This window comes from Dermacentor albipictus, chromosome 1 (assembly GCF_038994185.2).
Source record: "Dermacentor albipictus isolate Rhodes 1998 colony chromosome 1, USDA_Dalb.pri_finalv2, whole genome shotgun sequence".
Lineage (NCBI taxonomy): Eukaryota > Metazoa > Arthropoda > Arachnida > Ixodida > Ixodidae > Dermacentor > Dermacentor albipictus.
The window spans coordinates 10,586,087-10,610,584 of record NC_091821.1 but is presented as its reverse complement, the minus strand read 5'-3'; the positions used below and the strand labels follow the sequence as shown (position 1 = coordinate 10,610,584).

Genomic DNA, 24,498 nt, shown 5'->3' with positions numbered 1-24,498 from the left:
GAAGTAATTGAGTAATCTGTACCATTTTTTTCTATAACGGGTGCAACTTTGTAAAATTGATACGGGACGACCATGGAGGCGTATAGTACAAATGCAGGAGCATCTACACACCTTGTAGCATTAACCAACATAGCTAGCCAATAAACTTGTACCCCCAGCAGCATATCTCTGCTGCAATACAAGAATCTTGGGAGTGGCTATTGGTTCATTATGAATCCATGCAAAAGAAAGACTAGGACTGAAGGACACTTATCAGAACATGGTCAGCGCCACCTTACAACTGAATGCTTATTCATTTGAAAAGCACCTTTATATATGTGTGCACCACAGAATCGCAGTATTACGAGAAACCTACGAAAGACTCAACCTCCTTTTCCATCAGTGATAGTGATGCTGTGCTGATACATCAGCTTCCTTTTAACAATGAAATATGCTTCTATGATTTCACGTTATTGGTTATACCATGCCAGATTTAAAAGCTTGGTTTTGTCAGGAAGTGGAACGCACTTGCACTGTTTATAATGAAAAGCAAGACGCACTCCTGATGGGTCCTTCACGGCTAGCTTATGTTCTCTAGCACACAGGTTGCAGTGTCTTCTCATGTGGCCGATATAGCTCTTTCCATAACTTCGCAGAATCTTGTAAACTACTTCACTCGTGCTGAAGAAGAACAGCAAATTGGGCGAGTTTGTGGTTTTCTATAATGTTTAAAAACAGCGTTAACGACACAGGACACAGAAAAGAGGATGGGACACACGCAGTGCTGTGTGTCCCATCCTTTTTTCTGTATCCTCTGTTGTTAGCGCTGTTTTAAACATTTTCACTTTGTGCACTTAGTGAACTGAATTGCATGCTTTAGTCCACAAAGCTTATGCACAATTTTTTTTTCATTGTTACACAAACCCTTGATAATTTGCACTGTGCGGAAATGATCACATTTACTATTTATTTGCTAACTATTTTCTTTACATTGTGTGAGACTTTATATATACTTGTAGCTTCTTTCTTTCTAATATCTTAGGCAACTTTTCTTTTGTCTTCTCTTTCAACTGCTTTAAAAGGCTTTCACACAAATTCGAAATTAGGCCACAAGAATAACATACACGTAAACACTTGACGTGCTTGCTAAGGTTGTCATTGAAGTGCTGACACATTTTCTTTAGTGCTAACTTCAGACAGTTCATTGCTACACCTCTTTTTACCAATTTAGAGTGCGAGCTTGTAAAAGGCAAAATGCTGTTTCCTGACCTAGGTTTGTACTCCCAACAAACTTGCTCTTCAATGAAAAGCTTTAGGTCAAGAAACTGGGTACTTTCATTAGTTGGCATTTCCCAAGTGAATTTCAACCCTTTGGAAGAATTTCTAAAGACATTGAGGATCTCGTCCACTACATTAGCAAGGCTTTGTTCAGATTTTCCTTTTTATGATGTCTAAATAATCATCTACAAACTTGAACACATTAACAAGTGTTTCTGAAAGGCTCATCTGAATGATCTTGTCCATGCAGCTGTCACTTGACTAGACAATCCTCCTCCAATGGTTTCATGCCCAATTCTTATTTATTGTGCATTAATTGCTTGTAATGCAGGGGCTGTGAAGTGTCAATGCGAAAATGGCCTACCTAAGAAAAATGCCTGCTACCAGGATGCTCAAGCATTTCGGCCCTCGGTTCTTTGGGTTGAGATACCACTCTTCAAAAATAACAAGTTCCGTGCCTTGCGAAACCCTTAAAAACAAGAAAGTTGACTCTCCTACCGCAGTGCCTTCTTCAGCAGATGTTGTCATCATTGGTAAGGCTGTGTACTACACATTTTCCATGTTTCATGCACACATATTCACACTGAACAATATCAGAAATGTTAGTCTTACTCCAGACTGCATGGTGACAGAAAATTGCCGTTGACGTTTAGAAATGAACAAATTATTGTGTCTCAATGCAGCTCTTTGGCTGCCCACCTTTCGTGATGTGTGGCTAAAAATAATCAGCAGCTACTGATGGAACTGTATGAATTGTGTACTGAACTTATTTCTGACACTTCTTGTTTGTTTGTTTGTTTGTTCGTTTGTTTGTTTGCAAGTTTAATGGAGGCTCATGTTGCATGCAGGGTGAAAAAGCCTAATTGCGGAGAAGAAATTGGCCTAATTGGATAATACTGTTTCATTCTAATGTGCAACAATTTAAAAGCTTTGGTAAAGCCAACAAAAAGTAAAAATAAATGAAAGAAAACTGCTGTTACAACTTGGTAATTGGCCAAATAATTTAACTTGATTTAGCTCATTGATTTATTTACTCATTCCCTTGGCATTAATAATTCAGGGCTGCAGGTACTCTTGCCCATTCCACATTGCCAAGGTTAATGACATTAAATGCCTATGACCTTTCATTAAAAAAGATTGTCTAATAAAGTCTGCCATCCAGTGATGCGAGGCAGATTAAGCCACCTGTATACATGGAATGAGGAGTTCAAAAATTATGCTGTACCTGGCCTTGCTGCATGTAGACTACAGTACGTGTTTCTTACTACAATTTGCTGAATGCACTTATGTAAAACTAGTTTGCAATATGCAGTCAACACCATGAGCACCAGGCACAAGTTTGTATTCTGCTGATGTGTCATCCATCTTGAATATCTTAAGTTGGTTGCATAGCCATGTATTTTTCGTTGTGTTCATGAATGCGCCAACAACGGATGCATATGCATTCTGTAGTGCATTCGTGCATACCAAGCTGAAGAAATTCTGTGTAATCTTTTAGGATTTTGGCCACAGCAAACCATTGCTCATATAATATCCAGGCACTTTGACTATTATTCTGCTCTTTTCTCATGTGAAAGACACCTTTCTTTCTTTTTGCACACATTTAGGTGGTGGTATCATTGGCTGCAGCACACTTTATCATCTCACGAAAATGGGCTGCAGTAATGTTGTGCTGCTTGAGAAGGACCGTTTGACTGCTGGAACAACATGGCATACAGCAGGTTTGTTTTTTCTTTGTGCTCTTAGGTTAAAGGTTAAAGGGCCCCTCACCAGGCTCCACTGGAAATTTCAGTTTTATGCTGGAAGTTGCAGGCTGTCGTCCAGGGAGAGTTCTATCGTGAAAATGTTTTTAAAAATGTTTAGCAAATAGTGGCGGGACATAGAAGCCAATGACATGTTGCAAGATGATGGTGTAAAGAGGTTGCCCACCTTTTCCATACCATAGCAAAGGCTCTTCCCATTGCCTTGACAAGCATTCACAAGCAACATTCCGTCCCTGCCTTCTCCCAGCGTATCGGAGCCAAAGGCCCATGTGAGATTTGCATTGCAACCCCTCCCTCCTTTCCTCTCTTTTCTATCTGTGCGGTGCATCACTGGTGAAGGTTCTTGCACATCCTCCATTTTATGGAAATTTCAGAGTTCGTATTTTGCCAGCTATTTGTGCGCTGCATGTGCAACCCACCATGTCGAAGTGGCAGCTGTGACGTCTCCGCTAGTGGGGAGACTGACTGCTCTAAGAAAAATGGCATGAACACTTCAGTTTTCTGCTGTCTCTTGTGCTAAATTATGGGGTTTTATGTGCCAAAACCACTTTCTGATTATGAGGCACACCGTAGTGGAGGACTCCGGAAATTTTTACCACCTGGGGTTCTTTAACGTGCACCTAAATCTAAGCACATGGGTGTTTTCGCATTTTGCCCCCATCGAAATGCGGCCGCGGCGGCCGGGATTAGATCCCGCGACCTCGTGCTCAGCAGCCCAACACCATAGCCACTGAGCAACCACGGCGGGTCTGTCTCTTGTGCTGCGTATAGGTGTAACATTTTGTAGAGCTGGTAGTCACTGCGTGATTTACACACTGCGCTTGCTTGTTTGCAATGCCCAAACTTGGTGAGCTGCCCTTTAAAGGGGTCTCATCGCACTTTTAAACGAAGTTATCAAAATTTCTTGGGTATGCAAGGATACCACGCCATTAATTTCTTCATGCAAGAATTTTTCAAAATATTTTTTCTTACAAAAATAGCTGCACATTGTTGCCACCACTGCGGGCTGATTCCACGAGAGATCAACAAAGGTCCAAAAATTCATATCTTAGATTCCATTGGATATCTGATATTTTATGTGCATTTCACTTGGTAGCATGAAAGTGAATGTGGCTTCTTTGCCAAATGAATATTTTAGGAGGAAAAACATACCGAAAACCTGTTTCATGCACACGCCATTCTCGCAAATTCACAACAATGTGAAATACAGTATATTACGGCCACAAAAAAATACGTTTTTGTGTGTAAAACCTACACATAAAGAAGAGTCAGCTAGCATTGTTTGAGGCTTCCGTGCAAAACAGAAGTGCTTTAGAAAAATTCCTTAATTTGCTACATTTTTCAAAAGTTGCTATATTTACAAATCCATGTAGCCTTTTGAAATTTGGTGGGCTGTGGGACCTTAACCTATTCAACATTTGTGCTGAATATTCTTGCTGTATCACAAGTTACCATATTTACAGTTAGCCTCATATGTGAAGTTTTGAAGAAAATGAACATTATTTAAAAATCAAAATAAAGAAGAGCATAGTAAATTTTTCTCAATATCTCATAAACTGCTCTTCACAGGCACTTAAAGAAGAATGTTAAAAAACGTGTTGCATTATTTTGTTTGTAATGACAATATAGGTGGTAGAAATGAGAACTTTGCTGGAATGCAGCAAGGTACTAAGAAAAAAGGAACATGGGGTAAAACGAATGTGTATGAGGCACTGACTTGCTTAAACTTGACCATGATTGCAATAGTGTGTCAATCATGCGCTCAAAAGTTGCGGGCGCATTACAAAGTCCAAAAGTCAGTTGCATAAGCAGTCGGGTGTGACAAAAGCTGTCTTCGACCGATTGGCGTCTGCCATGGGTACTTGTCAATACCCTGACCACAAATGTAAAGATGAAAAAAATTCTGCGCCTTGTAGAATCGCGTCATCTATGCATGGGAGAGGGTAGAAGACCTTACGAGTGATCTTGTTGAGGCACAGGTATTCCACACAGAACCGCACAGAACCATCTCTCTTGTAACAAGGATGACAGGGTATGCTGATGGACTGTTGGAAGCTCGTGTCACCTCGCAGTGAAGCATGCCGTTTTGCACGGAAACGTCAAATAATGCTAGCTGGCTTTTCTTTACATGTACGTTTTACACACAAAAATGTATTCTTCGTAGCCGTAATATATTGTATTTCACATTGTTGTGAATGTGCGATAATGCCTTGTGCATAAAATAGGTTCCTCCACACTGAAGAATTTCGGTATTCTTTTCCTACTAAAATATTCATTTGGCAAAGAAGCCACATTAACTTTTGTGCTACTGAATGATATGGGCATAAGATATGAAATGTTCACTGGAATCTAAAATATGAATTTCAGGACCCGTGTTGATCTCTCGTGGAATCACCCTGACATGGCAGTGACGTGCTTCCAAATGTGTATCATCTTATCTGGGACTGTGCCAGCTTGAGGGACATGCCCTGGCGACATGTCTAGCTCGATCCTCTCTTTCGAAGAGTGGATCTGGCTGCCTGCCGCCATTGCGCGTGAGTGTGTCGTGAACCTGTGATCCTTCACCCTGGAACTCTTCCCTGCCCTTATAGTACTTATCTTCCCCAAATAGGACTTAAGCACATCCTCTTTCAATCAAGATTTACTGATTCATTACCCTTTATGTCTTTCCCTTTCCTTTCATCTTCCTTAGCATGCTGGAAGTTGTGCTGATTCTCTGCTGTGAGGGCACTGCTGTGTCTTGTAGCCAGTCATCGTGCTGCAGTGTTAGTTTTTGTTGTGTCCTTTTTGTCCAACCCATGCAGGTAGTGAGCATGGCACCACACTTCTCTTGTTTGGTTGTCTTTGCTGCTGTGCCCTGTGTCCTTTTTGATTGCCTGCTTTCTTCACTGGTATGCACACTCACAACATTTGAAGGTGTTCAGAATATGGAGTAATTTGTGTGCACCTTTGACACGAAGGATTGTGAGGATCTCAAACAGCTGCAGGAGAGAACAGGGCTAGGATAATGTAACAATTCCATTCTAGTTCTTTTTCTTCTCATGCTTCATCAGTGGGCCAAGCAGCACTCTGCCTACATTATCACTCTGATTCGCAATTTGTGAGTGTCGATTGATAAGGAAAAACATAGAGATGAGTGAAAGCAATCATTCAAACATGCTGTACCTGGGCACATTTCCAGAACATGTCGGATTTTTTGGTGTGTGTGGTGGTGCACTAACGGGCTTGGATGTTCACACAGATACAATATAATGTGGGGGTTGGTTTACTTACATAATTGGGAAAGTTAGTTGGCCTATTTACCTTATTCTGAACATAGGCTGGATTACTTACCTTACTCTGAAAGTACCACTAGGCATTTTTAGTTGCCAATATATGACAAAACATCTTGCTCGGTTACTGCAACATCTGGCTGAGGCATGCCAGTACATTTTTTCCTCTACTATAATTACTACAACATATTTTGTCTGTTTCAAGTAAATATAAGGAGAGTGCTGGCTTGTTGCAGTCTGCAGGTGGACTAACTTTCAGTGTTGTGGGTAACTTTCAGTTTCTTTAAGCCGGGAGCTTAATCAGGGGTAGGTTGTCTTTCGGGGTTGGGGTATTTCTTGGGATTTTGCAGTATATAAATTTAGACTGCTTGTGAAATTGTGTGCTACTTGGTTGACACTGGCTTGTTAAAAAACCAACAAACCAAAAAAAGAATTTGTTGCCTCTAAGTTATTAGCATTTGTGTCACTCAACTACTTTCCACTTGTGACAGGGCTCATATGGAGGCTGCGACCAAACGACACCGACATTCAGATATTAAATCACACCCGACATCTCCTCATGAATGTCTTAGAAGCAGAGACTGGTGTTCATCCTGGATTTATTAACAATGGTGGCCTTTTTATTGCTAATTCAAAAGAGCGCCTCGACGAGTACAAGCGGCTGATGACGGTGAGTGATTTGTTCTTTGCGATGTCGCAAGCATGCTGGCGGTTGTTATTTTTGAATGATAAAAATGAGTGGGAAGAAAGCATTACTACTGGCATTTTGAAATGACCTGGAAAGTACTGTCACTAAGCAGAATAGCAAGAAGCTCGATATTTTAGTGAAGCAACAACTATAAGGAGCCAACTTAAATTGAAGCCAATGAAGTATAGATTGAAGAGAACTAAATCCCAAATGGACTGCTCAATTAACTCATATCAGGGTTAAACTTGTTGTAATGTTCACACTATTACTAAAGAAAAATAGAAGTGTAATAAAAAGCGACTTTGTCACTGCAGGGAGCCGAATCTGGGAGCCACCCACATGATCTATGACATGAGCTATAGCAATGACTGTCCTCCTGTTCCAAATGGGTATTTATGTACACATAAATACCCATGTCCTCCTGCTCTTGGGTATTTATGTACACATATGCATAACCTATCCCTGAGAATGTTGGCCAGCACAACCTGTGGCTGTTGCAGTAGATGTAGAACATCCATTCAACCACAGGAATCATGTAGTATATATATATATATATGGGATCTTTAAATGGTACTGATACAAAACTTTTGTCTCTCCTTTTTGCTTTATTTCTGTTAGATAACTGCTGACTCCGTAATCATGGTATCAGGTCTCAAGCTCTCAGATGCACAACGAATCATGAATTACACAATCCTTTACTGTGAACAATTCAAAATGCATGCCAAGTGGGGCGCAGCTCTGAACTCACCGAGTGGGACTTCTCCATACGTTACGAAAATTGAAAGTGGTGGTTATGCAGCTTCACAAACCGCTGGCGCATAGATTAGTGAGCCTAGTGTCATCCTGATGCAGTGGGATAATAAGGGAGAGAAAATAAAGAAGGACATTCCACATTCCAAAAGTATCAACAGAGGACAAGACCTACTCTATTTTGAACATGAAGAAGCACAGAATGAAGGACAAAAGAATGGCTCAGTCAGTGCACACTTGGTTTTTGGCAACACAGTACGGCTTGCAACCACTGCACCGAGCTGATTGACGTGCATATCAGCGGTAGGTGACACGATGTGACTACCACTTCCGATTTCTGTGATGTGTGGAGGAGTCCTGCTCAAGATACCTGGCACCACAAAGTCGTGCTTTGCTTGGCACATATTTTGAACAGGTTGCATTTAAAGATAATATAATTAGTGGTTTGGTGTGCATTTTAGGAAGTCAGGCTCCACACCATAGTTACGGTCAGCAGCTAATAACTTTTAAAAAATTTAGATATACAAGATTTTTTTGAGTACCAATTTAGAAGCAGGCAACTAGCCAATACATCAAAGCGCCAAGCTTGCTTGAGTCCAAGCCCTTTATCAAGAATATAGAGATTGGCGTAAAATAAACTTTCATGTCTAAATATTTTGACAGTTCAAATAAGGAAATAATACATTTTCTCCTATACTTTCCTTGGCTTCAATGTCTATTGGCTTTGTATGGCTGTTAGACCATTAAATGTGGCATTAGACAAGACCCACAATCAAAGTGCGACTTACACCTGAAAAAGTGCTTATGGGCCACTGCTGTAATCTGGAGACTAGTCTGCCATTGTGCTATGTTTGTTAAACACTCAATACGCCTATCTGTTGTGCAGTAGATATGACATGCCAAATGTTCAATGAAAAGTAAAGTTCTAGTTGCTCGCACTAAAATGAAAAAGAAAACAGAGAGAAAGACATTGGATAGAAGTAGAGCAGCTAATGGAAAAATAAGCAGTGTTGGGTTGGTAAAAGAAACCATATGTTAAATAAGTAGCATGTATGTTTGTAATGCTTCCTATATTTAAGGAGCACAGACTTGGAAGTAGTACGAGGCCCCGCACACTCTCAAGTTCCAGCGATCGCCACAGAGGGCGAAAAATCAACCGTGGCGCGTTCCAGCATGAACGCGCAAGTGTACTTACTGTAATTTGGTTGCATACTTTAATTTGTATTTTTTCTGCTAGGGGCGCTTAACGGGGCGAAATACTTGATCTATAAATGTACATAGAGTAACCGTCAAACATAGTTAACATGCAATTTTTTGCAGAATAAACAGACAATTGTTTTTATTAAACTTACAATATTAAAGCCTGTGCTTTATTACTTGAATGAAGGTTTTTAGACCTCACTGATGCGTGATAAGCAGCAGCCCACTGGTATCGATTGCAGTCCGTGCCGTTTATCGATTCAAATTGTATGGCGGTTAAATTTGCGAATGGGGTGGTTGTTTCCTGTGAGCAACATCACGCAGGTTCATTTTAATTAGACTCAGCCAGTTTATGCATCCGACATTCTATAGCTGCTACCAAGCGAACATGTTTAAAGACTGGGAATTTTATCAGCTGCGGCATTTCACTGGCGTAATGGCTACATACACGGCTTCCGTTGTCAGTGATCTGCCCCGTCTGGCCGCGTAATGACGGGTTGCTTGAAAAAAAAAAATGTACTAGCTGGCATGAAAACTCGTCGCTGGAACCGAGCACAGTCTGTCTGGAAACTACCCAAGAAAGCGGATTAACCTTGCAGCCTCTGGGTGTGTGCACTGGTGAGTAAAAAAACACTGCTTCGCATTTTCAACTTTCAATTTCTTCGGGTGCAAAACGGATAAAACAGATTCCTCTAGTCGTCTTTTTTTTTTTTTCAAAGTGAAAAATCGTAATAGGGTTATTGCTCTTCAAAGGCAATTCAAACAAGGCTCGTATTATTCTGCCACGTTGCTAAAATTTCTAACACGGAGTACAGTATAAAAATAAATAGTTTTGGCTGTGTCTGCATAAATGATACACTGCGATAAATTCAGAGCACATTAGTGTAAGTGTACTTCCGGTGATACAGTCAGACTTATATAATTTGATATGTAATAAAATTGCTGTGTTTATTACCTAGTAACTGGTAAAACATTTAATCGAGGCTTCACTAAGCACAGCCCGCACAAGGACACCATTGAAAGCAATGCACACTCAAAACAGTGTTGTGTGTGTGTGTGCTTTTCTGTCACGGAGTGTTTTGTGTGCTGTTCTTCGTCATACATGAATCACAAACTCACCCACGCTTCCACCATAGTAACTGAGGCTTTCTTCTTTTGCCTCCAGCCTCTAAGATGCTGCTCATATTTATTCACCACTTTGGACTCTATTGTCTCTGGACGTAGAAGTCACCAGTGAATGTGTCACCACAGAGCCAAAATCCTCGCAAGGTATGTTTCTGAACACTTCAACTAGAACCATGATTTGTTCATTTATTGGACAAACTTTTGTTTCACCATTCTTTGCTTGCATGTTTGTCATGGCTTCATGATTTCTCTTTTCAGGAAGAAGGACAAAAGAGAGATTATTGGTTTGCAAGCTGCCCACGCCAAGCCATAAGAAGCTCAACGGTCACCATAATGACAACATGTCCTCTTGAACTACGTGTCTCATCATGAAATTCTTGCAAGTTTACCATACAGAGGGCTGTGAGCGCTATTAGGAAAGCAGCAGTCTACATTTGTGTATCGTACCGAGCGGGAATGCTAAAATTTGACATACAAGCTTACTTGATTTTAAGGGCGTTTTATGACAATCAGAGAAGTAACAGGTTGAGTCCCAACTTGTTTCTTTTCTCTTCATGTAGCAAGCTCCTACTTGGTAATGCACAAACTCTGTCATCTGCTATTTGCAAATCAGATTGACGGGAATTACCACCAAGTATCACATGCTCCCTCATAGCGTTAATTTGTTACATGAAACTGCAAAGAACTTTAAAGCTTTCAAAACCCCTCAGTGCAATTTTGACGAGATGATACTTCATGTTCACTGAAACTCTGGCAGTCACTCCTCACTTTATTATTCTATTTTTTTCTTTAAAGTATGCTCAGGACCATATTCCATTAAAGACTGGAGTGTGTACAAAGTAGTAGGTTGAAACAAACGAACAAGAGCAGCGAGTTCTGGTAATACAATGATTCTCCTGATTATACAATGTTAGCTAATGTTTTGCAAAAAAAGTTTGTTATCGGTGATGGCTACGATACTTGAGGGAATGTGGTTCCATTCCTGAGATGTATGGGGGATGAAAGATTGAAAGAAAGGCTTCGTGTAGCAAGAATAAATCCCTGCGTTACTGCGATGATAGATGCAGTTTGAAATGTACTTGAGGCTGCGGTATGAAGTCGTCGTGAGGTGTGGTATGACGGAAAATTTTATGAAATAGCGAAACATGGCAACTGGGGCGATTAGCTAGGGGAATAAGTGCTGGCTAGTTTCATGAAGGTTATACTCGTGGTACGGTTATAATTAGAAAGAATGAAACGAGCAGAGTTATTTTGTACTAGTTCAAGTGAAGTAATAAGACTAACGCGACTGGGATCCCATAGTGCAGATGCATATTCAAGTTTTGAGCGTATTAGCATCTTGTAAAGGTGTAGTTTTAAAGTAGACAGCGCTTTGGAAAAGTTGCACTGTAAGTACCCGAGCAGGTGAATAGCATTGTTAATGACATATTCCATATTGGTCCAATTTAACTTTTATTTGTAATGTGTACACAAATATATTTATAGGACATGACAAATCTAAGTGAACATTGTTAAGATGGTAAGTGATAGCATTAAAAATAGAAAGCATATTTAGCACCAGCAAACAAGGACGGAAGGGAGACGACAACACAATGCGCTAACTTCAACAACTTGATTTTCAGGAAGTACACCTATATAAACCATGCACAGTGGCGCCACCTTATCCAAATCTTATCCATCCAAAAAAGCCGTCTCCTTATCTAACAGGTCGATTGAAGGGGCACTAAGACTCGTGTCTCTATTCCGCCAGATAGTCGTATAGGTCAGCCCACTCGAAGCTCGTCAAGAGGAGCATTGCCAACTTATGCTTTGGAAATGCTCTAAAGAAGTCTTGCCACCACAAGATCTATACGAGCCTTATGGATCAATCGGGAAGGCTATCAGCAGCAGGGTTTCCGGAATCAGTGCAAGTTTCGGTCGTCGAGGGGCTGCTAAAAAGGTGCAGGTCGGATAGCACAATTCAGGACACGGCAAATCAAGGGACGGAACGTAGAAGGAAGGTAGCGGTAGTGCCCTACCTGCATAGAACGACACATAAACTTAAGAAAATGGCTAGCCGGGTGGACACAAAAGTGGTCTTTTCCGCACTAGAAAAGCTGGCAAAAATATGTCGATTGACAGGCCCGTACCGTAAGCCAGCTGCCGGGTGCGCTACGACTCATCGGAAAGCGCCAGTAGGATGCGCAGAGAGTGTTGTATATGAGCTTCCGCTGTCCTGTGGGAAGAAATACATCGGACAGACAGGGAGATGTCTTAATGACCGATTACAGGAACATAGCCAAACTGTGAAAAATAAGCAATACGGTCATCTGTCAACCCACTGTCAAGAATGCGGCTGTGCGCCGGTCTATGAATCCTGTCGGGTTCTTGCGAAGCACAAAGATAAAGACGTGCGAGAGATCATTGAAGCGCAGGCTATCTGGCGGAATAGAGACACGTGTGTTAGTGCCCCTTCAATCGACCTGTTAGATAAGGAGACGGCTTTTTTGGATGGATAAGATTTGGATAAGGTGGCGCCACTGTGCATGGTTTATATAGGTGTACTTCCTGAAAATCAAGTTGTTGAAGTTAGCGCATTGTGTTGTCGTCTCCCTTCCGTCCTTGTTTGCTGGCGCTAAATATGCTTTCAATTTACCAACACGCCCAACAAATGGCAATGCTACAGTAAGAATAGATCTGGGTATTGCATTTTTCATTTGTTAACTACAAAAGGCTCATGTACAGTTTGCATGAAATCAGTAACTAGGCTAGCCCTGCACCGTAAGAGATGGCTAGAACAGGCAACTTCATACAACTGGCCTACTCCACACTTTTCAAAATAACAAACCAATAAAAATCAATTTTTCTTTCTCTTCAAACAGCAGATGACATACCTGAGGACAGTGTGTTCACAAAAAGTTTTTGAAACATACTCGAAGTTTGGCTTCAGCCAGTCATTCAGCCAATCAGTAGTGGACAATCAAACAATCAGCCTATCAACCATGGATGAGCAAGGGAAGCCTCAGCGGGGGAACTTATCTTCATAATGGCCCTCACAAATATGTTTGATTGTTGAAACGTTGGCTACAGGCTGAGGCTTCCCTTGCTCACCTCTGTTACTCAACTGATATGTTCATCTACTTGTAACCTTTTTGCATTGTTTGAACACGCAAACTGAGATGTTTTTTCAACATGAAACCATAAATTGCGTTTTACAAGGATCCGTGAGCTATAATTGGCCATACTTATATGTTTATTTAGTGTCCTTGTTTATACGCAATATTTGCAGAGGTCCTTGTAAGCACTGTCGTCTCCATAATGTTCCTCGCCTTCCTACGGGTAGTCCACTTGGGTCAAAGCCTTTACTGCTGCACCTGAACACTAAATGTGCAGCAGAAATATCAATAACACAGAATGTGCGCTCTAAAATTTAGCATAATGTTTATTTTCCCTCTAGACTTCGTGCCTATCGCCAATCTGTTATGAAAACAATGCGACATTGCAGCTCGAGCTTACCTTCCTGACAGTACATGTTTGCCAAGCACTTCTTATGTTTCTTTATTTAATCTAGCTTAAATCGTTGATGGCAGACAACATATGTATAGTATGAAACACGTCAAACAGCACTGTACGCAACACAAGTACGAGTGTAGCCAAGCACAATACTGTATTGTTGTCCTTGCTTTAGCGACATGCCAGACACATTGAGAAAACTTCGCTCGATTTCAGCTTTCAATTCCGTTAAATAGATTACTATCCGTGTTTCTGTATGTTGTAAACTCAGTGACTGACAGCATTAGCTCCATCTGACCTGTATGAAAATTGTGGTCATGTACTGCTTCATTCACGATCGACAATAAACAATGTAAGCTTACTTGTCTGACTTGTTTTTTTGCCAGTTGAGGCCTCTTGGTCACCTGGTGATATAACAAAGTATTGGTAGTCATTTTAGAGTATTGTACACACGAACACCGCTCCGAAAGCAGTAGCAAAACGCCCAAAACCAGCGAGCGAGCAGCGCAACGAACCCCACCAGCCGCTACCGTAGTGGCAATATTGCTCACTACGTAATGATGATGATATTAGTTTTGATTTTGCAAGTGCCATCTCTCGTGTCGCATACTTTAGTTCACAGCGCCACTGCTACTCTTATTTCTGTTGCACTGTGGAAGGTACAGTTTCCCTTCTCGAAGTTTATATAGGTGTTCTGTGGTAGTAGTACTTATAGTTGTCTCAAATTGTGCTTGTTTTAAAGCAGTGATTGACAGCAAAATTTTTTTTAGCTGGACAGCTAAGATTGCCTTTTAGCCAAAGTTCATAAGCGTGGTCACCATCATGCAAACAACCTTTTTTTGGTAATAGAATAGTCTTCTTGAAATTCATATGGAAGGTGGCTGCCTGTGTTTAAAATAGACACGACATATGATTTTTAGAAGTGAGATGCATACGCATGTCTAGATGCACAGTGGTTGGAACATGACAGATACAGCAAAAGCAGGATGAAATCTCAGTTTGTCTCTTTCAAAAATGACCGTTCTAGCTCCCTCTCAGTAACATCTGGCACTCCCAAGGGTCCGTCCTAGCACCCGTTCTGTTTCTAATATATTTTAACCACCTACACAACCATGTATCTTCTCATATCCGTATGTTTGCCGACGATTGCGTCATCTGTCAGACAATTACTAACCTTTCTGTTCAAAATGTGCTCCAAAATGACCTTAACTGTGTACAGGAGTGGTGCAATCTTTGACTAATAAAGCTTAATCCCACTAAATGCAAACTCGTTTCTTTTGAACACCAGCCTAATCCTTTGCTTTTTTCTTACGTAATCTCTAACTTCACTGTTGAACAAGTCCAATCCTATAAGTACTTTGGCGTCACCTTATCCTGCTATCATGTCACCAAAGTCATATCATCAGTGAACAGATCTCTTGGTTTTTTAAAGTGTCATTTGTGTCATGCCCCACAGGGCATAAAACTTCTCGCACATAAATCTCTAATCAGATCTAAACGAATGTGTGCCACCCATCTGGAGTCCACACCACATATACTTAATCAATGAATTAGAATCCGTGCAAAATTGTGCCACTAGGTTCATTCAGTCTTCATACTCATCTGACATAAGTATATCATCCCTCAAATGCGAAACTGGTCTTCCAAATCTTTCTGTGCGTTGCCACATTGCCAGCCTCTATTTGCTTCACAAGTTTTTTCACAGCTTCCTCAATTGATGCACATAACCTACCGCACTAGCCATCCGTATCAAATTGCACGCTCGCGTGTTCGCACTAGCAGCTTCACTGCCTCATTTTTTCTTCATACAGCAGTGGACTGGAATGGCCTTCCCCGAGACATTGCAGCCATTATGCGTCCATCAAGTTTTCTAGAGAAAGTCACAGCACACTGTTCCGCATGAAGACTTTGTAACCTTTATTTGTTAGCCCACCCCTTATGTAATACCCCCTAAACGAGGGTCTTTAAGATAATAAAGTGATGTGATGTGATATGGTGCAGTAAGGAGAAAGTTAATAGTGGCTCATTTAACTGCATTCATAATATCAAGAGTTGTCTTGAAGGTAAACAGCAGTTTTAGCTGTTCATAAGCTGCCTAAGGCATTGGAGGATTTTAGTAATGTTACATGTGCAGTTCACTTAATTAACTTCTATCAGGAATAACACAGTGCTGCTTGGTAGGATGCCTTAATAGCTGTGCGTAGAATTATTTAATCAAAACAAGGAATTAACACATACAAACATAATGAATGCAGTACTGCACTTATTCTTCTGCCATATCTGTAATGCTACAAGTAGAGTTATCAGATCTCATGGTGAAATAGCACAGATGACAGTACAAGAAAGAAAGAAAGATGGAACACCTGTCTTGTCCTGTTCTGTGTCGCATTCTTGCCTTGTCATATGCACTGTTGATCAGGGTATTCACAAGCCAACTAGCCTAATTTCGAGCTCGTGCAGCTTATTGGGTATCATCATCAGTACTGCAAAATTTCACATCATTATACTCATTTGCTTTGTGATGAACAAAGAAAGCAGCAGCAATGGAGTTTGGCAAGCAGCAGTTCAATAGGAGTCTGTGCAACTGGGTATAGAGCCAAGGAGAGAGGAACTTGTGTAGGTAGGAGCGGCCAGTGCGCAACTCATACTCCCTCTTGCTAAAAATGGGAAGAGTGCATGGGGTGAGATTGGCAGACATCTGGTGGCCTTTCTGACTCCCTGCTGTCACTGATGTTTGGAGTCATTGCAGGAAGGAATGCAGCCGACTAGCATCATACTTGCTTGCATAGATAAGTGTCCCAAGACAAAAAACCACATGTCTTACCTCTACCTGTCCAATAATTAAGACCGAGTTTTTTTTTTTTCTTCTGCAGTTTTACAGCAACTCAGTATTTAGTGTTTGGTACCTTGTCTATTTTTTCTGCTTGTTCCAAAAGCTCAATCTGGCCTGCTTAGGGCCTGGTGACAAGGCTGGCAGTACCTGTAATGTAATATAAATAAATATGTAAAGGACTGCATGTGGACAGCTGGTTGGCAATGTGCTTTGCAGACAAATGTGCAGCAGGTTTGTGTTATCCAGTATGGAGAGAGTAACATGCATGGTTGGTCCTAAAAGAGGCACCAGAGCTTGGGGAGTAAACACAAAGCAAAAGAATCTCCGTGCAATTTCAATGAACCCCAAGTTGGCTTCAAAATAGTGTGGTAAAGCTTTGCAAGCTTGGAGTGAAGCATGAACCTACTTTATCACTCTTCCCTCCCTCCCTCCTTTTTTTTTTTTTTCAACAGATAGGCAAGGCCTTTGGTATAGAATCATATGTCCTTAGTCCAGAAGACACGAAGAAGTTGTACCCATTAATGAATGTCGATGACCTGTATGGAACTTTGTACAGCCCTGGCGATGGTACTGTTGACCCTGCTGGGTTCTGCACAGCTCTTACAAGGGCAGCCACTGCTACCGGAGCAAAGGTTAGTGTTCAAGCTGTATTTGCCGGTAATTTGTTTGTCTTCACCATACTCTGCTTGCTTCCCACAGGTGATTGAGAAGTGCCCTGTGGTGGGAGTGGAAACAACTGTGGACGACTTTGGTACAAGGCGGGTGTCTGGAATCCAGACAGCAGCTGGAACAATCAAAACTAAAGCACTTGTCAACTGCACAGGTGGGAATTTTTTTTTTAGATGTCTCACGAGTTCAAACCTGTATGTTTCAGTAGGGGCTGCCTAGGAAGGATGGCTGTACAGTCTAGATGAGGGTAAACTCAGAATGGCTTCACAGCAGGAGGTTGTTGGTTACTTTTTTATGTATTTTTCTACACTTTCCTTCATTCTTTTGTTTCATCTGCCGGTCTTCTACTTTCTTCAGTAGCTTCCAACTTCACAATGACAAGCATTAAGTTTGTGTAGGTACCCTCTTCTGATGAGGAACATGTGTTGAGATTGACGATGTGTAGGAATTCCGTTAATGCACACACTCCCTGATTGAGGTCTTATAGGTGGTGTGTAAAATGTGGTGGCCATGATGTGTTTCTGTCTCCGCAGTCACTTCTGGCACATTCAGTCCACAAAACCATAGCCTTTGAAATAGTTTCTGTTACTTGGAGGCAACTGTCACTTAGGCATGGATTTGGGTGCCATCTATTAAAAGTCAGCACAATCGTTCGAACTTTGGCAAGCAAACTTGTTGTTTTTTTTTTCTCCTGTACTCATTGACATTTCCTAATTCTCACGTGTGTCACATCCATGATAGATGCAGCAGTCCAATACATGTTTATCATGCCTTATAGCAAAGTCAGTAGAAAATAAGGTTTACAGACAGGCAGAAAAATTACAAAGCGTAAAGATTGAACTTGTGGAATCTTTTAGTTGTTTAAATAAATAAGCAGTGAACATTCTTCCTTTCTTGTAAAAGATCAGGTTTCTTTTGTTTTGAATTTCTTCATAATTTTAATGCAGTGATGATAGCAAAAAAACAAAAACAAAAAAAAACAACATATTTATTTTGTGGCCCAAGGTCTGCGGACGAGGTTTTTGAAACAATGTACCATACTGCCCATATCTCAAAATGTACTACCATATTTCTCATAGCAATCTGCTCTTTCTGGGAACTACCTCAAAAACTTCTGAATGATATACTTAAAACTCCTTACCAGGAATATTATTGTTCAAACAGACAGCACTAACGCAAGGAGAAAAAAAAAAGCATTTGACTAGGCAACTCACTGTGGACTAGGTTCTTATGTGAGCTTCATGCGATAAGGTGCATTTGGCGTAATGTCTTGTAAATAAGTTGTTCAGGCACTGGGAACCTCAGGGAAGACTCTGGTTCACTTTTCATCAAATGTTCACATGAAGTTATGCACCAGTTTTAGAGGTCTAATCAGCTGCTTAAGGCATGGTGGGATTCAATGTGCACTCAACGTCAGTGCAACATATGGGGTATTTCACATAACTTGAACCGAGCTCAAAATGAAAGTGATACAACTTAGGTGATTGAAACTAATGGCATATTGTGTGTAGTACTAGTCCTGAGTTACTCAAGTATATTTTTAAACATGATTACTATTTGAATATAGGGTGACCTTTTATTTTTGAATTGTGACCAAAAGTGTGCTGTTGTCCTATATTCATGACCAAAGTCATAGACAAAGCTAGCAAAAATACCAAACTCCATTGCACCCCATAGTTCCTCCATTGCAGCCCCCATAGGGGCAGTCTGGAGATTATCCAGACAGGCTTTCAGAAATGCTGCACATCCGACACTCTTCATGGCACCGAGGATGACATTGTTTGGGGGGCTGAGGGTGCCTGCAAAGAATCTTATGAGAACAACTTTTCTGACAGTTCCAACAACAGTGCAGCTTTAGTGAGATTTAGTAAATGAGCTTATGGTAAATGAAGGTGGGCCATGTTCAATATGTACCATATTTTTTTAAAGGTACAGGTCAGCCTATATTCAAATTATATTTCTTTATTCCTTGGCAAGTTCAATACGTAGGGGTTGACCTAAATTCGTGTTTGACCTATTTTCGGGCAAATGCGGTAGCTAGGTTAACTAGAATTGTGCAAAATTTTTAAACATTTGTTTTAGGGTGCAGGTTTGTTAGAAAAGCTTTAGCATCTGCTCAGAAACACCAAATGAAGTTTTTTTCATTATGGTATTTTTTAAGTAGTTCTTTTTTTACCAAGCACTGAAGAAAGACCTCAAAATACGGAGAAAATGACTGCACACCTGCACGACTGGTTTGCAGTTCTGTCAATTGTTTTTCCAAGGAACCAAGGCCGCATGTTCATTGTGAATAGAACCAATAAATCCCTGTGTCGATGCAGCAACACCAGCACCTGTTGTGATAGAAAATCCTTCAAGGTCCAAAACGATCAACGATAGGCTGGTGCTAAAAGCAGATCAAGCCACACCCGTAGCTTCTTTTACAATGCGCATGTGAGCTTTGTTCTTTGAAAACATGCTTGAGAGCACTAGAAACGATACGTGCAAGCATGCAGTTACGTCTTCTTTTTTTGTCTTTTTCCACATTTCACTGGCTTTCTTTAGACCTGGAAAAAAAGACTCACATAAAAAATAACAATATAGAAACTACTTAACAACATGATTTTAAATATGTTCTACAACTCCTTCAATCAAGTTTATGCCCTAAACTTGATGTTTAAAACTTTGCATAATTGAACTTAACTATTAGTCAGCTAATCATGCTTCAAAAATACTCTGAGTAAATCTGGACGACTGCATGCTATAGTATATTGTTTGTCTCAATCACGTTAGATGTACCAATTCTTTTTAAAGTTTGGTTCAAGTTACGTGGAACACCCGGTACAAGCATTTGAGCCTGTGCGGAAGCATGAGGTATCAATAAAGCTTTGACTGGGGCTAGTTGGTATGGCATCGTTCTGCTTGCTGAGCTATACTATTATACGAAGGACAAAAAAGAGACCGACACACATGTGCGCAATAGTGAAGTTATTTGCAGCTGCTGCTGCTGCTGCCATTGAAAAAAGAGACTCTCCAGCATAAGAGGCTGACAGGTGCATTGCTACCATTGATTTAGCCAAGTAATATGCATGCTAGATATAATATTTGACTACAGAAGTTGTTACCTAGAGTGGAAGATTTCTTATTTATTTTTAAGACTTCTGTATGTGGGAGGGAGGGGGGGTGATATAAAATGAAAATTGAATTAGACAAACACCGAAAGACTAGTGTTCAAGCCACATAGAAGATGCAGTAAATCACTTTCACCTGCCAATGATCAACTCTGTGTGGTGCAGTAAAAGAAAAAAAAAGCTTAAATTGCACAGTTAACCATAAGTCATCTGCAAGCAGTATATATATCTGGTTTTTGATCCTTTCAGGTAATTCACTGAAAGAGAGCTGATAAAGTGGCAGTAGCATCAGAGGCAGTGATATAAGTGAGCTTATTTAGTTTTGTTGTAATTATGGCTCTCAGTTAGACAAGGGCATTTCAATATTGCAAATCGAATGTTGAGTAGTAACATTAAGCCAAGTTCACAGGATGGAGTAGTTTCACATTGAGGAAGTAACACTGAGCATATTTCCTTGAGCCATTAAAATTATTTCTAATTCTTATTAATGGCGTTAGCACTACAATCAACAACATTGTTTGCTGATGACTATATCATCTGTAGTGAAATTATCTATCATGATAACCAGCTGGTACGAAATAGGCTGAAAAGGCTAGTGCATTAGCACACTAACTGGTAAAGGACAAAAATTCATGGCCACAGCCATTATTCACTTATGCACGCACATGCACATGGATCCACCGGTCTAAATTTATCTGCAAGATTAATGGGGAACCCCTGGCTCCTTTCTATATCAAATGATTTTTGAATGTGCCTTGTATGGGAGCGAAATTATGGCAATAAAATGTTGCTTTTGCCGTGTCATGCCATATAAACAAGGGTAAAAAAAATTATGGTCACGGAGTGGCTCATGTAGGAACAGTGAATGCAAGAAAGATGGCATAGGGCATGTCCTAGCATGATAACACAAGTGTAGAGAAAGAACATGATATAGATTAAATGGTGCTACAAAGTGAGAGAGATAATGTCCCCACCGCACTGAAGAACTTGAACCCTTGATGCTAGCGTCCTCCTTGCTTTCTGCTAAACAGCAAGCACTAAACATGATGTGCAGAGCCTGTGAATATAAAATACAAAGCAAAAGTTGCAATGTAAGCTCCTGACAAGAACATTGGGTTGCTGGAAAGCACAATGGCAGCAGTGGTGGTGAAGGCAATGGCCCTATCGCAAGTGCTGTTGAAAAGTCCTTATGTGGCTGTCACTATGCAAGGAGGCATGAGGCCGTGAGGCAGGCATGGAAAGTCTTGTGCTATGTATATCGTCAGCACACACTCATAGCAGTCACCTTCCAATTCGTGAGTAATGGTTATTGACTGCTCCAGAATATAAAGGAAGAGGAGCTCCTTCTCAAATGGGCTTTGCAAATGTAAAGTGCATAGATAATTATGAGAGGGACATGGGTGATGACACTCGCTCCAATGCTACCCTGCAGGAGCCTGGGCACCAACTGTTGGTGCCATGGTGGGCGTGCCGGTACCCCTGGTTGCCATGAAGCATGCCTATGTGGTCACAAACCGTATTGAGGGCATTCAGAACATGCCCAATGTTCGGGATCATGACCTTTCCCTTTACCTTCGCCTCCAGGGAGATGCCCTCTCAGTTGGAGGCTATGAGCCCAATCCAATCTTTATCGACCAGGTGAGTAACTCTAACTTGCTTGTGGTTGTAGGTAAGCTTATGATGAAACAGTGCTAGAAAAACACGGACGAGAGAAGAACACAAGGACAAGCACTGATGGTGTGAAAACAACGCTGATGGTGATGAGCGCTGATGGTGATGAGCGCTGATGGTGATGAGTGCTGATGGTGGTGAGTGCTGGTGGTGGTGAGCGCTGATGGTGATGAATGCGAATGGTGAACACAAAGACGAGCACTCTTCTCTCATCCATGTTTTTTAGTGCTGTTTCACCATGAAGGTATCGTGACAACTAGCTTGCACCCAGGCCCTACTATTGTAGCTAAGGTTGGGACCTGTCTGGTTTTCCACCCGTAGAGCTGGCTTTTTGCATAGGTTGTCAACTGCCAGTCAACTCCTCTGACCAGCATGTACGTATAGTGTACGTATGGGAGGGAACATTGAATTTGTTCTTGAGCAAATATTACTTGTGATGGGTGAATTTGAACCTGACATGTTAATATACAACAAGTATCTTTGCCGTTGAACATTTACTCTCATTAAACACTCTTGTGAGGGGCATCAACAGGGGTCAAACAAGAGATGTCTCTGGAGCCAGCATTTTGACGAGGGGACCTGTCTTCGTCAGGGCCCTGTTGAACACAACAGCCCTTGTCAAAACGTTGGCTACACCGACACATCCCTTGTTTGACCACTGTTGATCATTTCAAGTCTTAGCCTTATGAGGGCCACGTGTGTTTAGACATTACAGCCTCTTGGTTTCATTTGGAGGTTTCATTTTATATTGCTCAGCGGGGTACAAGAGCTGGATGAAGTGTTTTGTGCCTACACGGGAAGCAATTATGGAAGAGTTGTAAGGCTACTGTTTTCATGCATGCACACACACATGTGCACACGTGCACCCACACCTGAGTCCAACTCTGCAGCTCTGTCCTCCAGGCTGAGCTTGGAAGGGAACGTAAATCCAAAATCCATCACAGTTCAACCGCATTCTGGTTGTTTAGAATGTGTAACTACAGAAGACAAAATCGCTGGTCTGTGCACCCTAATCGTGCAAAATTGTCAATTTACACTGTGACAATTAGCTGAAGATAGACAGTCACACTAACAAGAGCATGTCATTATTGAAACAGTTGCAAATGCCTAAGATTTTTGCAAAGTGGATGTACCAAGGATTGCACATTAGAACACACAATAGTGCATGCTGTTGGCTAATGCTCAATTGAAATGTTTCCACACCAATTGATCATCCTTTCCTGGATTTGTTTGTCAACTGGTATGAAACTTGGATCACAGTTGTGTGTGTCAGTTCTTTGAAACAATGACATAAGCTAGATATTAGAACATATTTGCACAGACAATGCGGTCACGGCTCATACAGATGTGTAGTTCAAGTTCACATAGGATAACATTTCTAAGAGGTGGCTATGAGAAATTCAGCAGTGTGACAAAAATTCTGGAAGTGCAGGAGGGCTAGGCTTAAGGTTCATGCTTCATCACCCTTAATTGGACAACACATCCTACATGGTGCAGAAATTTTCATGCTGCATTGTATTTGTTGGTTTTCTGGTCCTGCCATTTGGTTTCTGCCATTTAATAAAGGAAGTATATAAATAGTATTGCATATACAAGTTATTTATAAATTTATTACAGCTTTATTGTTTTGCCTTTGCTTAAACTAGAGCTGTGCGAATACTAAAAATTTCTAATACGAATAGCATTTGTTCTATTTTCATTCAATTCGAGAAATCACTATTCAACATTGCTTAATATTCATTTCCATTTGAATTTAAGAAATAATGAGACTCGGAGTCTCATGGGAGAGAGGTATTGATGCAAGTGAGTAATGTTCTGAATTATTCTGCTGCAGGAAAGCCACGGTTGTTGTGCATAGACAGAAGTTTCTTAGCAAACGCATATGACAGATAACTTTTGCTCGGTGATTTCTAGTCAGTCTGTAAGAACGCCTCTCTTTTAAGCAGCCTATATGAGGATTCGCAATCTCAATTTAGGCAAAGCATTTTATGTCTCAGCATGTTTGCATCCCTTTAAAACTATCTGTGGGTCTGTAAAATCACACTTCTCTCCATCAAACGAGCACAACACAATAAGTGCATAAGTGCATCTGGTGATGTGCTGTTTCCTTGTTTCAATACTGTCAATCATCATGGTGCATAGAAAGCAAAAAGCAGTTGCTTCTCATCTACAAGCCCTTCAGTTGACCGGGCATCCAGTTTTGAATGGCATTGAATGTACAGTGCTCACGGAATGAAACGCGACAATTTAGGGCTAAGTAATGCTCATACTTTCGTTTCCACCGGCTGTAGTTCGTGTCACATCGGCGTAATTTCGGTGCGTACACTTACATCGGAGTCCTCGTCACCTTGGGTGACCAAATTCCTTGCGACATGACATGGTGCTCTCGTGTACTTTGCACGTATGCAGGGTTTTACTAAATGCTCCGTGTCGCGTTTCATTCCGTGAGCACTGTACATATAAAGTAATGCAAAATAGCTTGATTTTTTTCCAAGCAGACTCCACACAGACTCCAAATTTTGCTTTGTTGAGAAATGAAAAAAATATTCTCTATTCATTTTGGTATTAAAAGATTGTTTTTGTCAAATAGGTACTTGTATTAGATTCTCAAATACTTGTATTCAATTCTGAAAATTTGCAGCTCAAACCCCTTTCACAGTAACATCTA

General features: G+C 40.9%; 1 protein-coding gene and 1 long non-coding RNA gene across 7 annotated transcripts in view; both read left to right on the top strand.

Annotated features, from left to right (window-relative positions):
* Sardh (Sarcosine dehydrogenase) overlaps positions 1–24,498 on the top strand; it is a 156,922-nt gene that overhangs the window by 1,918 nt on the left and 130,506 nt on the right. For all 6 annotated transcript variants that reach the window (XM_070539006.1, XM_070538997.1, XM_070538999.1 and 3 more), the window contains exons 2-7: positions 1,589–1,790; positions 2,865–2,978; positions 6,784–6,962; positions 16,833–17,012; positions 17,080–17,203; positions 21,592–21,797. In XM_070539006.1, coding sequence (XP_070395107.1) covers positions 1,613–1,790; positions 2,865–2,978; positions 6,784–6,962; positions 16,833–17,012; positions 17,080–17,203; positions 21,592–21,797 — 981 coding nt within the window. In that variant the 5' untranslated portion in view covers positions 1,589–1,612. The remainder of the gene's footprint in view (positions 1–1,588; positions 1,791–2,864; positions 2,979–6,783; positions 6,963–16,832; positions 17,013–17,079; positions 17,204–21,591; positions 21,798–24,498) is intronic.
* Positions 7,847–10,378, top strand: LOC139054645 (uncharacterized). Its single transcript, XR_011511394.1, has 3 exons — positions 7,847–9,548; positions 10,096–10,199; positions 10,314–10,378. It is a non-coding gene; the product is annotated as an uncharacterized lncRNA (long non-coding RNA).